Raw genomic sequence first — 16,229 nt, 5'->3', positions numbered from 1 at the left:
CCTGCATAAATCAAGGGGTACCGTTTATGACAGGGGTAATTTCGGCCGAGGGGTTGATGTTTACGATGAGATTAAAATATTGGTAATTACACTCCTGGGGTACTCTACACTCTAATACCCGAAAGTTAGGTTTTGACGAAGCGTTAGGTCTTCCTCCTTTGAAAATTGTACTGTGTAATATATAATATATTAATTTTTTTAAATTAGCAAAATTTCGGTTCAAAACGAATAAGAAGTAAATAAAACTTAGACACCCTGTTGAGAACTTAAGTTATAGAAATAAGTTGATGTAATAATTTTATTGAAATAAAGAAATATTTTAATATTAAGCATTCTGTTATTTTATTTGATTTGCGGCCGAAAATACCTATGAGATAAGGAAGCAACTTAAAACCTCCGGCCGAATTTACCTACCGGCTTTTAGTACCTGCCCCTTTTCCGGCCGAAATTACATCCGCCCGTCCAAGAGACCTTCAGCATTCTTCGAAAAACCCACATCTGGGCCCTGATTCTAAATCAAATTTCGACCAAAAACAAGTCGCTTTCAATATGGCGACTGTCGAAATTATTTGACACGGAGATGAATGAATGGCCAAAAGCGAGGTTAGGTTTAGTTTAGATGTGTTTTGTTTATTTCTTGCAAGGAAAACTAAATCAAAAGGTATTATAATATAGCTGGGTTTAATTGAAATTTGCTTGTTTTGAGGAATTAGATAGAATAGTATTAAATTAGAAATATAATAATTGAGAATGTCCACAACATGAATCATCAACTCAATGAAAGATGTGAGGTAATAATCTGGGAAAATTAGTAAAAAACAAGGAAAATTAATTACCAGCTATTTTATTGCTGGACATGCTGAAATCAAATCTTAAGATTTCCTATATTAGTAATATAGCTGTGCAAAGTCCACAGAAAGTGTGCTATTTTGTTTATAAACAAATTAGCACTCCGAAATCTTTTTTTTTTATTCTCTATAACTCCGAAAATTTTAACTTTAAACCAAAACACTCACATAAAAATTGACAGTAATTTAATTCTGCACATTGATAATTTATTCCAATTTCCTTCGACGGAAATTTTCTTCGGAAAATTCGGGTTTTCCAAACAAAATCTTTAATTTTCAACTAAAATTTGAGGGAAGTAATTATTTATCAATAATTAAATAATTTGGTGACAGTGACATAAATCTTTTTTGTTATGAGTGTCTTGAAGGTATGAAAATTTGTATGTACAAAGAGGACCGGAATTAAAAGGTATCTAATGGTTCAAAGATTAAAATCCTGTTGTTTATAACTCTGTCGCAAATGCCGGTCAAATTTGACCGGTTATACCTGGAATCACTCCTCGCAATTCAATTTGTTTTTCTTCGAAAAGGACACAGAAGCCGTGCTCTTTTCAACAGCGTTAACTTAATTTAATTTAATCTAATATTTTCTGAGGGGTTCTATTTGTTTATAAGCCAAAAAATTGTTTCTTTATAACATTCCTGAGACCGCTCAAATGGTCCAATTTCAATCCTGTAAGGTACGTTGAATAGGTATAGTGCTTTTTTATATGAAAATCATAGTTATTCTGGTGTATCATAATCTTTCTGGTTATTATTTCGACCGAAATTTTTTAATTAACATTTTAATTATTGCTAAATTATTGGTTAGATTGTCGCCGGTCTCCTGATATACAGAGAGGGGCTAAATTATGGAATAAATTCATTTTCTCTAAAATGGACGATTTTAGAGAAAAATCCCGAAACAGGTCGATTTTTATTTTTAAATTAAATTTCTTGGCATATATTTCAAACTAGTGACGTCATCCATCCGAGCGTGATGACGTAATTATTTTTTTTAAATAGGAATATGGGTTCGTGTTGTAGCTCATTTACAAAGGCGTTCAATGCTCTATTCAGTATTATAAACATTAATATCATTATTTATACAGGGAGGCCAAAAAAAATTTTGAATTAAATTAATTGACGCAAGAAGAAGAATGCATGTAATTTATTTAACTCAAAATACATTCTATTGCTGTCAGAAAATAGAAAAAAATGTTTATTTTGCAAATAAACATTGCTTTTAGCTTAAATTAAAAGTTCAAACTGCCAATAGGTAGGAGGGAGGCTGTTTGTGATTTAATTTAAGCGAAAAGAAATGTTTATGTGTGAAATAAACCTTTTTTTCTATTTTCTGACAGCAGTACAATGTATTTTGAGTTAAATAAATTACATACATTCTTCTTTTTGCGCCAATTAATTTAATTCAAAATTTTTTTTGGCAACCCTGTATAAATACCTAATGATATTAATGTTTATATTACTGAATAGAGAATTAAACGTCCTTTCAAATGACCTACCACACGACCCCTATTCCCATTAACAAAATTATCGATTACGTCATCACGCTCAGATGGATGACGTCACTAGTATGAAATATATGCCAAAAAATTGTAATTTAAAAATAAAAATCGACCTCTTTCGGGATTTTGCTCCAAAATCGTCCGTTTTAAAGAAATAAATTTATTCCATAATTTAGCCCCTCTGTATAATCTACTATAATAAATTTTTCATGTCTTCAATTATTTAATTATTGATAAATAATTAGGTACTTCCCTAAATTTTAATTGAAAATGGCAGATTTTTTGGGAAAACTCGGATTTTCTGAGTAAAATTTTTGTTGAAGGAAATCGGAAAAAAAATAACTTTGTGCAGAACTAAATTACGGTGAATTTTTATTTGAGTGTTTTTGGCTCAAAGGAAAAATTATAGGAGTTACAGACCACTAATTGAAAAAAAAAGAAGATTTAGGAGTGCTAATTTGTTTATAAATAAAATAACACACTTTCTGCGGACTTGTCATACCCCATATTACTAATATATGCAATCTTAAGATTCGATTTTAGCAATAAAATAGCTGGTAAATAATTTTTCCCAAAAATGGTATTTTTTCGATAATTTTCCCAGACTATCAACAAAATCCAAGAAACCGAAGCGCCAACCCAAATTCTGAGCAGTCTCAACATGATAAGGTTAATATCCCCAAGAATCGCTATACTCTCCGGCTGTCATGGCGGTGTCGAAATGAAATTGCGACTGTCGAAATGAATTAGAATCAGGGCCCTGATACTTGTAATTCCGAGAGTCTATGTTTTCAATCCGTAAAGCAATATGGGATAAATTGATGTTTTTACAAATTGGTATCGGATATCCAAGGATAAGGTAGAATTTATTAGGAACTTATTCATTCTTTGAAAAGCGGGCATATAGACCAGGGTAATAAGACAAAAATATACCCTGTTCGTGGCACTCCAGCAGCCAGGGTACTGAAGCGTTTTTCGACAGGTAATACCTATAGGAACAAATTATAACTATTTCCTGCTTAGGATCTGGCGGCCATTTTTATTTATAAACAAATAACTCTCAAAAATGGCATTTTCCCCTTTTTTTTCAAATCAACGGACAACAGTGAAACTTATGATTTTTTTACTACAAATATCTTCGAGATTATGAAAAAAGAGCTTTAATATGACATATTACAAAGTTTGATATAGGTACTCATTTATTGTTAATATAATTGCGAAAAAAGGTCGAAATTGCAAAAAAATATTTTTTCAATAACTGTTGTAAAAATTAGTGTACAGCTTTGAAATTTTTGTCAAATGAGGGTTCTTTGGTGCTTAATAGGTGATAAAAATTTCAAAGCGATTCGTTCAATTGTTTAAATTTTATTCAAATTGTTTTTCCCAGAGAGCATTTTTTTGTAATAACATAAGTCAGAAAAAATGACCTTAGAACCATTCCACTGGTGTCAAATGAAAGAGCATGAGCTACATTTTCAACATGATTTAAAAAAGTGAATAAAAAATGCATTTATTACTAATAAATAATTATGCAAAAGTATCGTCAGTTTTTCTTTATAAACTTTTTGAATAACTTTTTCCACAAAAATGAACTTTTTTACCCTGTTTTAAGTTCACAACTACCAAGTAATGTTATCTATATCATTATTGATAAAAAATTGTAATAAATATGTATAATTTCTTATATAACAAAATAAAAAGTTTATAAGGAAAGATTTACGATACTTTTGCATAATTATTTATTACTAATAAATGCATTTTTTTATTCATTTTTTTTAAATCAAGTTGAAAATATATTGTAATTACTTCCTCAGAAAAAAACAACGATTTGATAATTCATGCACGTATGAAGAAAGGGCGTTCAAGAAAAGAAAGATTTACAGAAGAGGACTGCAAAGCTTGTTTTCAAGCCTATTGGAAATTGGGGACCCATGACAAACGTGCCAGCTATTTAGCATCCCTTATTACTTTAAATAGTATAAAAACTAAAAAGGTTACAATCAATGAATCCCAAAAATCACGTGCCTATGCCTGCAGTTACGAAATCATAACGGGACAAACCCGACAACGTTGCTGCCAAAATTGTTTTACCAAAATATTTGGGGAAACAAAAGGTTTTATTGAGATGGTGGTAAAAAAGAAAAAAACATCTTCATGTGGTATTATTCCTGGAGATGGTAGAGGTTTGTTATCTCCACCAAGCAAAAAGACTGAAAACGAGATGGAAGTTGTGAGAACGCACATTCTTTCCTACCCCCATTATGAAAGTCATTATTGTCGGCAACGAACTACAAAGAAGTTTCTGTCACCTGACTTAACAATAACTAAAATGTATGAAATGTACAAAGAATTAAACGATCGCCCAGTTTCACTAAAATTATATAGTAAAACTTTTCATGACTTGAACTTGGCTTTTAAGCAACCCAAACAAGACACTTGTTACAAGTGTGATTTGTTGCAAATGAAATTAAATGTAGCAGATGACGATGCCAAAGTTCTAGTGACTCAGGAGAGGGATGATCATCACATACTTGTGGAATAGGCATACATGGCAAAAAGAAGTGACAAATCTGTGTCAAAAACTAATAACTTAAATAAAACTTATGCTTTTGACCTTCAACAATGTTTGCCCACTCCTTATCTAACAACCAATTTTATTCTATTTTATTATATATTTATATTATATATTATATATTTTATTCCAGACAGTTGTGGACATTCAACCTCACAGTACATGATTTAGCTACTGATGAAGCGAAATGTTATATGTGGGACGAATCTGTATCCGGTAGAGGAGGAAACCAAATTGCTTCTTGCATTTACCGACACATTTGTAGTTTGCCGTCTGATATTGAAAAAGTTACTTTTTACTCGGACACATGCGGAGGACAAAATAAAAATAGCCACGTAGCTTTTATGTTTACTTACGTTATGAAGCAGTGTCCGAATTTGGAGGAAATAAACCATAAATTCTTAGTTAGTGGTCATACACACATGGAGTGTGATTCTGATCATGCCGTAATTGAAAGAGCAAAGAAAAAAACAGCTATTAAAATCAATCACCCAAATGATTGGTATCAACTCGTGAGATCATGCAAAAGAAAAAACCCATTTGACGTAGTGGTTATGAAGAGAGAACATTTTCTTGATTTCAGTAGTCTAGGTAAAGGTAAAGGACCTTTCGTGCTTAAAAAAACTAATGAGGTTGGCGATAGATTCCTTTGGCAACCAACGCAGTGGTTACAATATACACAACAACTCGGAACTCTGAAATATAAACACTCTCTAAACAGAGATGAAGGATTTCAAACAGTAAATCTACGAAGAAGAGGAAAACAGTCTATTCCTGCAGTCCTACCATGTGTCAATGAAGGAGTTGTACCAATCAGTAAGGAAAAAAGGATGACCTCCTTAAACTCTTGCCGCTGATAGATGATGTGTTTCACAATTTTTACGTAAACTTGGTTACAAACGATTTGACATCTGTAGATCCAGACCTAACAGAAATTGATCCAGACGTAGAGTAGGATTCTTCATATGTTTGTTGCTTTTAATAAACATTTAATTTGTTTAATTACTTTATTTTTTCGTTGCAAAACCTCTAACCATGCTCGTGAATAACAAGACATCTCATTGTATTTTGTATCAAGTGTGCGTACATAAGTAGGTAAGTCATGAAACTACCCTTAAAATAATTTATATCTTAACAAACATTTAATATTATTTTAAGTTACCGTATTTTTATTGTTTTAACCGTGTAACAACAGCATTTAAGGAAAAACCTGATTTTGGAGACATGTTTAAACACTAATTTGCCCATACTGGAAAGTTTACTTTTTTGTACTTATCCACTTATTCACGCCAGCTACAGATATAGCTCCTGCTCTTTCATTTGTCACCTGTGGAATGGTTCTAACGTCATTTTCTTCTGACTTATGTTATTGCAAAAAAATGCTCTCTGGGATAATCAATTTGAATAAAATTTAAACAATTCAATGAATCGTTTTGAAATTTTTGTCACATATTAAGCACCAAGGAACCCTTATTTGACAAAAATTTCAAAGCTGTACATTAATTTTTACAACAGTTATTGCGAAAATATTTTTTTTGCAATTCCGACCTTTTTTCGTAATTATATTAACACTAAATGAGTATATCAAACTTTGTAATACGTCATTATAAAGCTTTTTCCATAATCTCGAAGATATTTGTACTAAAAAAACCATAAGTTTCCCTGTTTTCAATTGATTTGAAAAAAAAAGTGAAAAATGCCATTTTTGACACTTAATTGTTTATAAATAAAAATGGCCGCCAGATCCTACGCAGGAAATAGTTAGAATTTGCTCTTATAGGTATTACCTGTCGAAAAAACGCTTCAGTACCCTGGCTGTTCAAGTGTCATAGAAAAATCTTATTACCCTGGACTAATAGCATCCTCTATACAAGCACGTATTTCGACCTCGTAATTAAGATCGTTTGTTATCTAACAACCAAGATAGTGGAATCTTTGTACGGGTTTTATCTGTTTGTTATAGATACGAATATTAATGTCGTCAATTGCTGCACATTTAACAGCCATTACTTTTGTTTTATTTGTGTTCATATTCAGCCCCAAGCTATCTCTCTCTGGATATGACATTAAAAAGTCGTTGCAAACCCTCAGTACTGTCCGCAAGAATAACGGTGGCACTTGTTTCAAAGTTCTATTCCCATTCAGGTGCATTTTCTCCTCCAGTTGTTTAATGCTTCCTGAATATAGATTTTGAATAGAGTTGGGAGCAAAGAACATCCTTATCATAAACCTTTTGTGACAGGAAATGCGGCAACTCAGTTACCATCTAACATTCCTCCTGTAAGGACAAATCCACCTGTTCAGCAACCCACATGATGGGGTAGTCATACAGTGCATAAGGGCCTTATCTTTATAAATTTTATTCATCGTTAGGTATTTTAAGTAACAATGTTTTATACCACTTAAATGGTTTATACCCTGGTATTTTCTTGGTGGTACAACATTTGATCGACCAGTTCTAGCACTGATGATAATATTTTATATATCGAAAACGTTCTGTAATTGAGGGATTTTTTTTGGGTTTTTGATCCTTGAAAATCGTCATATTTCGTTCTTTTTAAACCCTTTTATTTAGTTCAATAGTTTGCGTCAAATCTTTAGACGTTAATTTGACTGCCTTTTTTTCCAATGCAAATGAATGAAAATTTGCAGACATATGCATTCGCGGGAACAATACACGAATAGTCAATAAAATTTTTTTTATGTTATTAGTTGTTTAAATAAAAAAAATGATTTTAATGGAAAATGCTTAAATTCTCTTGTTTTTTACAATGTAAAAACTTAAAACTTTTGCGGATTGTAGTTAATGATATGAACTATACATAATTTCACTTTTTACGTTAATTGTTTACGTTATGCTTCATAAATAAAACAATAAAGTTTCAAAAAGTTTTCATATTAGTACATCATGTGTTTTATACATATTTTAATAAACATGACGATATATTTTAATGTTTAAAAAGTGTAAGACTAAAAAGTAAAAAATAAAAAAATATGTAAAAATTTTTTTAAGAAACGCTTTTCTTTAGTTACGAGTGACTAAAATTAAACATATTATAAAAAAATTAACCAAAAAGGGTAAAAATAAAAAAAATTGAAAAAATCTAACACATTCGTTAAAGAAAAGCGTGGGGCGAAAACCGTTTATTCGATGAAGACGCGCCACGCTTTTCTTTGGCGAATGTGTTAGATTTTTTCAATTTTTTTTATTTTTACCCATTTTAGTTAATTTTTTTATAATATGTTTAATTTTAGTCACTCGTAACTAAAGAAAAGCGTTTCTTAAAAATTTTTTTTTCATATTTTTTTATTTTAGTTTTAAATTGTTTATAACTCGAAAATGATCAACTTAATCGGAAATAATATCTGCCTCGGTAAAATTTTTTTTAATTTATAAAAAAGTCATTTTTTAATTATTAATTAATTATAGTCAGAACAAAATTATATCGGGCGTCCCTTGTTTTTATAATTGTTAACATATTAAATTACATATCCAATAATTTTTATTTAAACAGATAAGTGCAGATCGACCTTATATCGTATCTTAGACTATAATTATTGTTTATATGTCTGATCCTCTTCTGAAAGTTTGTTTTATAAAACATTTGTACGAAATATTCTCACTTACCTTTTGGCTATTCGAAAACAAAGATCAAAGCATCCAACTAGAAAATATTTTAATCCGAACATTTGCCACAAAATTAAAAACACCGATTTCGGGTTCTTTTTTTGTTGCTGTTTAACATACTCCTTCTCTAACTTTTTTCCGAGATTTTTTGATCGACAATTTTTCACAACCTCATATAAATCATCTTCAGAAAGTCCATGCTGATATGCTCTTTTGATTAAGTCCCAAGAATATCTGAAATAAGCGAAAATTTTGATAAAATTGTCTGCAACGACAAACGAAGACAGGAGATTCCTCAGATAATTTTAAGGCAATTTAACCAAATTTACCTAATCCGAAAATGCTTTCTAAGGGAGCTAGAACTCTTTGAAGATGGCGTCTTGTAATTAGTTTTTCTTGAATACCTCCAGCATGCTTCCAGTTAGAAAAACAAAAATTTGTATGCATATTTATCTTTCAGAGCTAAATCGATTCCATCTATTACGAATTTCTAATATTGGTCATAGGCGTCCGTTTTGGGTAGGGACACGGTTATTTTATCACATAACTTTTTTATCTTTAAATTTTAAGCATTTTTGACTCCGGATTATTAAATTGTGAGGTGTTATAGTACTAAAAGATACTCTTGCTTTAAGTCGGTAGGACAAACCGTTGTCGAGAAAAATCGATTTGAAAATTATTCGCCTCTTGAATCAAAAGAAAAGTTAAAAAAAATTAAAAAAAAAACGGTGTATTTTACCAACTTAAAGCAAGAGTAACTTTTAGTACTAGAATAACTCATAATTTAATAATCTAGTATCAAAAATGCTTAAAAAATAAAGACAAAAATGTTATGTGGTGAAATAACCGTTGACATACCCAAAACGGGCGCATATGACCGGTAGGTACTAGAAATTCGCAATTGATGAAATCGATTCATCTCTGGAATATAATTAAACGTACCAGTTTTCGCTTTTCTAAATAGTTTTTCTTGAACTTTTTTTTAAATTAAATAATGACAAATTTTTAAATCGATTTTTCTAGAAAACGGTGTGTCCCATCGACTTATATCCAAGAGTACATTTTAATACTAGAATACCTCACAATTTAATAATTCGGAGTCAAATATGCTTATAAATTAAAGACAAAAAAGTTATGCGATAAAATAACCGTTGCCCTACCCAAAACGGACGCCTATGACCGGTACAAGAAATTAGCAATGGATGGAATCGATTTATCTCTAAAAGATAAATAAGCATACCAATTTTCGTTTTTCTAAATGGAAGCGTTCTGGAGCTATTTAAGAAAAACTAATTACAAGACGCCATCTTCAAAAAGCTCTAGTTCCCTAAGGAAGCATTTCCGGACTAGGTGAATTGGGTTAAATTGTCTTAAAATTATCTGAAGAATCTCTTGTCTTCGTTTGTCGGTAGAATTTCTGGACACCCTGTATAGTCCTTGGGCCTACCATTAAAAAATTACGTTAATATAGAGGTTTCTAAGCATTTGTGCTTCCGACAACTGGAGTATCCTTAAAAATTTGTCCGACAATGTTTTTCTTCTTTAAGTTTCATCTTCCATCGAAGGTTGGAAATAATCATGGCTGTTCGGACCCTGTTGACTGCAGCTCTAAATTGTTCTGCACTACTGCATTCGAACAATTCCCGTAAGTTTTTAAGCCAGGATGTTCTTCGTCTTCCCACATTTCGCTTTCCTCGGATTTTGCCTTGCATAATAATGAGTATTTTGCCCTCTCATCACATGTCCCAAGTACTCAAGTTTTCGGCTTTTGATAATGTAATATTATTTCCGGTTGATTTCCTATCCTTCTAGTTACTTCCACGTTTGATATTCTTTGAATCCATGATATTCGTAGGATTCTTCGGTAACACCAAAATTCAAAGGCGGCCAACTTAATCAGATGGACTTGTTTTAATTTTCACGCTTCCAAGCCATAAAGAAGAGTAGAGAACACGTAACATCGAAGCATCCTTAGGTGTAGTTCTAACCTTATATCCCGACAACAAAGAAACTTTCTAAGTTTAATGAATGATGCACGTGCTATTTCAATACGTCTTAATTTCTTTGGTTTGGTCTACATTTGATGTTATCCACGTTTCTAAGTAATTGTAGTTAACCACACTCTCAATTATAGTATCTTCAATAGTTATTTGGATGTTTGCATGCGCTGATTTAGTGATGATCATGCATTTAGTTTTCTTTAAATTCATCTTCAGTCCGTACTCATGACAGCGTTCATTAAGGCGTTGCATTACGTTCTGTAAATCATTTTATTGTTATCCGTTATTATTACTGTATCGTTTGCAAAACGTGAGTTGTTCAAAACTTCCCCATTGATAGATATACCTTCTATTGAATCTGAGAGCGCTTCTTGAAATACCTCTTCACTGTAGACAATTTGATATTTTGGGTGTTCTGGTTGTCAACTCTTATCTTGGCAGTTTGATTCAGTCGGACAATATTACCAGTAAATTATTGTAAGTATTTTTATCAAACAGTGCTGTAGAAAAAATCATCCGGTCGCCCACCATAGGGGTGGGGGGGAGTGCAAGCATCATAAAGAATCATAAAACTTATACCCTTACAGCTGATTTTTGCATGATTGTTTGATAATAGTATATTACATACCTAGCGGGAAAGTGCTCTATTTCAGCCGAGCGGCAAGGTAGTTGATACAACTACAACTGTAGTTGAGCAACTACAGACGCGAGGCTAGAATGAGTTCCCGCGAGGTTTGTATACTATTTTACTCACAATCGGTTAGTAGTTTATGGATTTCTAATACTCACAATCTACCAATAATAATTTCGTTTCAAATATCTGTATCCATTTTCATTATGTGATAAGATGAATTATTTTAAGTAACCTGTGAGATCGTTGCTAGATAACAAAACAAGTTTGCTGAATCTGACATTTAGGCGATACACGATACATATCTATTTCTGAAACTCATAATTTTGAGCAACACGGTCTTATTTTAACCGTTAATAGTAATCATAATTCCAATGTAACTATTAATATTTATAATTCCAAATAGTTTTCTTTTTGTTATTGTTGTTGTTTCTTGATTAAATAAATGTTGAGTGGATTCTATTCTTTCTAAACCATCTTTTAATCAAAAATGACATTGACATTTGCAGGTAGAAAAGTGACAGATGCTAGCCGGGAAAGTACTTTCCCGGCTAGCTGGGAAAGTAAAGTAAGTAATAAGTCGCTTCCTGATTACTTCAAAGGTCAGAAATCCATAAATTACTAACCGATTGTGAGTAAAAATATTTTCATCTAACTAGTAATATTGCCCGACAAATTTTTAAGGGTACTCCATTTATCGGACGCACTAAAGTTTAGAATCCTCTATATTTATGAAAGGCCCCCTCCCGAAAATTTTGCGAAATAGATTTATTTATTTAGCGTATGGCAATTTGATACACAACATTATCACACATATGTTATAGTCTAACATCTAATGTATTAATATATTCAATCGACGCTGGTGTTGCAGAGTCGAAGTCCAGAGGATCTCCATCATACTTTCTCCGAGGGCATTCGGCAATCATACGCTGGATGGTCTGTTTCTCGGCGCCGCAGTCGCACTCAGCAGAGGTTCTCATTTTCCATTTATAAAGGGAATCTGCGCAGACTCCGTGACCCGTTCTTATCCTGTTAAGAGTTGACCATGATTTTCGGGGAGGTCAAAACCTGGTGGAGTTTCTGTGATGCATGGTGAGTTTCTCATTATTAGGTTCGGTCTGTCGCTCTGCATGTTCTTCCACTGGGAGTTCATTTGGAAATTGTTGGAACTCAAGTTTATTGCATCTCTAGTCGGAGGTTTTCTGGAGCGCAATCGATGTGAGTTAGCGTCGGCGACATATGTGTGTATAGGTAACTGCGGGTTGTTAAGCAGCTTTTGGAATTCTCTAAGCAGAGCATGCTGACGACGAAGGTTAGGTGGAGGTATGTGGCTCAGTAGTGGAAGCCACTCCACAGGTGTAGACTTGATCGTTCCAGATATGAGACGCATGGCGACATTGAGCTGAGTATCTATAATTTTTGTGTGAACGCTGTTCAGCCAAACAGGGGAGCAGTATTCAGCTGCGGAGTATACGAGTCCAAGGGCTGAACACCGAAGTGTACTTGCTGTTGAGCCCCATGTAGTCCCGCAAAGCTTCTGTATGATGTTGTTACGGGTTCTCAGCTTTGCTGCGGTGTTCTCAAGATGTTTCTTAAAGGAGAGTGTTCTGTCCAGGGTGACGCCGAGGTACTTGGGATTATAGTTGTGCGTGAGCAGTTGGTTATCAATGTACACTTTAAGTTTTGTGTGGGCCATATTGTTGTTCAGGTGAAAACAGCTAACCTCGGTTTTTTTGGGGTTAGGTTTAAGTCTCCATTGTTTAAAGTACTTAACCAGGCGTTCCAGATCTTCCGTTAGGATTGCCTCGGAGTTTTGTATTAAGGAGTTTTGAGTTGCAAGTGCCCAGTCGTCTGCGAAATAGAAAAATTGTCCGACTCGACATGAATAACTGTATACAAAAGGTCTCACGAGGGAGGTAATAAATTTTTATAAATGGTGGGCCCAAGACCTAGTTATATTGCTATAGTGCAGTCGATATGTGAAACAATTGTGCATTTAATGATACAAGTATATAATTTGGGCCACACATACTGCACATATAAAGGTTCAAATTTAGATAGGAGGCCATCTCAGATTTTGCCTCTTACAAAAATGGCGGGGATTCAAAATTTCGACTATACATTGTGACTAATAGCACGATAACTTTTGAATGAGACTTCAGATTTCAACCAAATTTGGTATATAGGTTATTTTTTGATGTATAAGATCAAGGTCTTGAACCGGAAGAATCGGTTTACCAGAAGTTGGTTGTGTTTTTCCTGGTTTTTATGTACAAATATGCTGTTTTTTTTTCAATTCTTTCACCCTGTATGTATTAATTTTTCAAAAAGTTAATACCGCCATTGAAAAGTGCATAAAATTATATTTTAGGAAATATTTTTAACTTTTTATTTATGTTAATTACCATTTAATAAATGCAAAACGTATCTTCACATGTACCTATATGCGGCAGATTCGTCCAAATATTATAAGAATTATTGTGCATTTAAAGGTAGAAGCATATAGTTTGGACCACATATACTACACATATAAGGGTTCAAATTTAGATACGAGACCATCTCAGTTTTTGTTCCTTTTACAAAAATGACGGGCATTCAAAATGGCGACTGTACATATGTGACTAATAGCACGATAACTTTTGAACGAAACGTCAGATTTTAACCAAATTTGGTATATAGGTTATTTTTTTGATGAATAATATGAACCGGAAGAATCGGTTTACCAGAATTTGTGTTTTTACTGTTTTTTTTTTTATGTAATAATATGTTGTTTCTTTTTCAATTCTTTCACCCTGTATATATAAATTTTTCAAAAAGGTAATAACGCCATTGAAAAGAGTGTAAATATATTTTTTAGGAAATATTTTGAACTTTTCAGTTGTGTTAATTACCATTTAATAAATGCGTAACGTATGTTCACATGTACCCATGGGCGGCAGATTCATTTTGAATGCCCGCCATTTTTGCAAAAGACTAAATCTGAGATGGCCTCATATCTAAATTTGAATCTTTGTATGTGTAGTATATGTGGTCCAAACTATATGCTTCTACCATTAAATGCACAGTAATTCTTATATTATTATTTGCACGAATCTGCTGCACATAAGTACCTACATATGAAGATAAGTTATGCATGTATTAAATGGTACCTAATTAATATAACTAAAGAGTTCAAAATACTTCCTAAAAAATATTTTTACGCTCTTTTCAACGCCGGTATCACCTATTTGAAAAATTAATATATACAGGGTGAAAGAATTGAAAAAGAAACAACATATTTTTACATATAAAAAAACAGTAAAAGCACAAATTCTGGTAAACCGGTTCTTCCGGTTCAAGCCCTCGATAATGTTCATAAAAAAAAACCCATATACCAAATTTGATTGAAATCTGACATCTCGTTCAAAAGTTATCGTGCGATTAGTCACATATGTATAGTCGCCATTTTGAATGCCCTCCATTTTTGTAAAAGGAACAAAAACTGAGATAGCATCGTATCTAAATTTGAACCTCTATATGTCTAGTATATGTGGTCCAAATTATAAGCTTCTACGATTAAATGCACAATAATTCTTATAATATTCGCACGAATCTGCCCCATGTAGGTAAATGTGAAGATACGTTTTGCACTTAATAAATAGTAATTAATATAACTAAAAAGTTAAAAATATTTCCTAATAAATATTTCTACGCTCCTTTTAATGGCCGTATTAACTATTTGAAAAATTAATACATACAGGGTGAAATAATTGAAAAAAAAAAACAACATATTTTTACATAAAACCAGGAAAAACACAACTTTTGGTAAACCGATTCTTCCGGTTTAAGACATCGATCTTATACATCAAAAAAAGAACCGATGTACCAAATTTGGTTGAAATCTAAAGTCTCGTTCAAAAGTTATCGTGCTATTAGTCACATATGTATAGTCGCCATTTTGAATCCCCGCCATTTTTGTAAGAAAAAATAAGATGTAGAATGAAACGAAAGGTGACTATTTTGTTAGTTAAACTAAATATTAAAGGATGATATCTCGGTGCTACTACAGTTTGCGGTCTATCCTGAGGATGCGGTCTAGCTGTACATATCTATTTTATTGTGTAGTCTACCGATCACAATTTAAAAAATCCTGAAGGATTAGCAGAATATAATGAAATGTATATTCTTGTTAAAAAAAAATATATATATTCACAATGTATAAACATTTAGCCTACAAACGGTTTGTTACTTTTCGTTATTTTGTGCAAACCCTTCTGACAAAATATTATGTTGTTGTTTAGCTGCACAGGTATACAGTGTCGCCAAAAATTTTTTACAAAAATAAAAAGCATGTCAGAAGAATTATTATTTTAATTTTACAAATGAATACTTTGTCATATCAATTTAATATTTTAGTTGGCAATAATAGTTGGGGCAAGTTCTTGCTTACTTGGAAATTACGATTATAAATACTTACGTGAATGTTAACAAAGAGAACAAATTGGCTGTTTGTCGTGGATTAATAGATCTCTTTTTTACTCCACAATGATCCATTTTAATGATATTATAAGAATAATTACCTCTGTCTCAAAGTTATTAAAGAAGAGGTTGACAATAAAAACCTACTTATTCCTGTAACATCACTTATAATCTGCCACTTATGCCAATTGATATAAAATCAATTAAATCTTTTCCAGTTGTAACATTGTCATTTAGATGAAACTTTAAAAAAACGCATATCCATAAAATATTTTTAAAAATATTTTATGTCTACGCGTCCGTTTTTATTTATAAAATTTTACTACTTATTTAATTAATTTAAATATCAATCGGTAATAAAAAGAGTTGGTAATGTTGGCAGATGTTTTATTACTAGGCCATTGGCCATTGATAAGGATATAATTGTAATTAATAAAAACGTAAAAAATGACATTGAAAATCATTGGGTTAAGTCAATAATTTCAAACACGCCATGTCTTGTTGCGTGTTTAAGAGTGGTTTCAAAAGAAATATGGATAATGCCTCCTTGATGCTGAGTTCCGTTGGAGAACTTGCATGACCAATGA

At 32.2% G+C, this 16,229-nt stretch overlaps 1 protein-coding gene across 1 annotated transcript in view; it reads right to left on the bottom strand.

The window, feature by feature from the left end:
- The window catches only part of LOC114333772 (ATP-binding cassette sub-family C member 4-like), a 50,809-nt gene extending 34,942 nt beyond the window's left edge, over positions 1–15,867 (bottom strand). Inside the window, exons 1-2 of the mRNA XM_050644071.1 lie at positions 15,641–15,867; positions 8,554–8,787 (exon numbers count right to left, since the gene is read on the bottom strand). Of these exons, the coding sequence (XP_050500028.1) occupies positions 8,554–8,787; positions 15,641–15,717 (311 nt within the window). The 5' untranslated portion in view covers positions 15,718–15,867. The remainder of the gene's footprint in view (positions 1–8,553; positions 8,788–15,640) is intronic.
- Positions 15,868–16,229: the final 362 nt, after the last annotated feature.

This window comes from Diabrotica virgifera, chromosome 1, assembly GCF_917563875.1.
Source record: "Diabrotica virgifera virgifera chromosome 1, PGI_DIABVI_V3a".
Lineage (NCBI taxonomy): Eukaryota > Metazoa > Arthropoda > Insecta > Coleoptera > Chrysomelidae > Diabrotica > Diabrotica virgifera.
The sequence above is the reverse complement of the archived record's forward strand: the minus strand, read 5'-3'. Positions and strand labels throughout refer to the sequence as shown.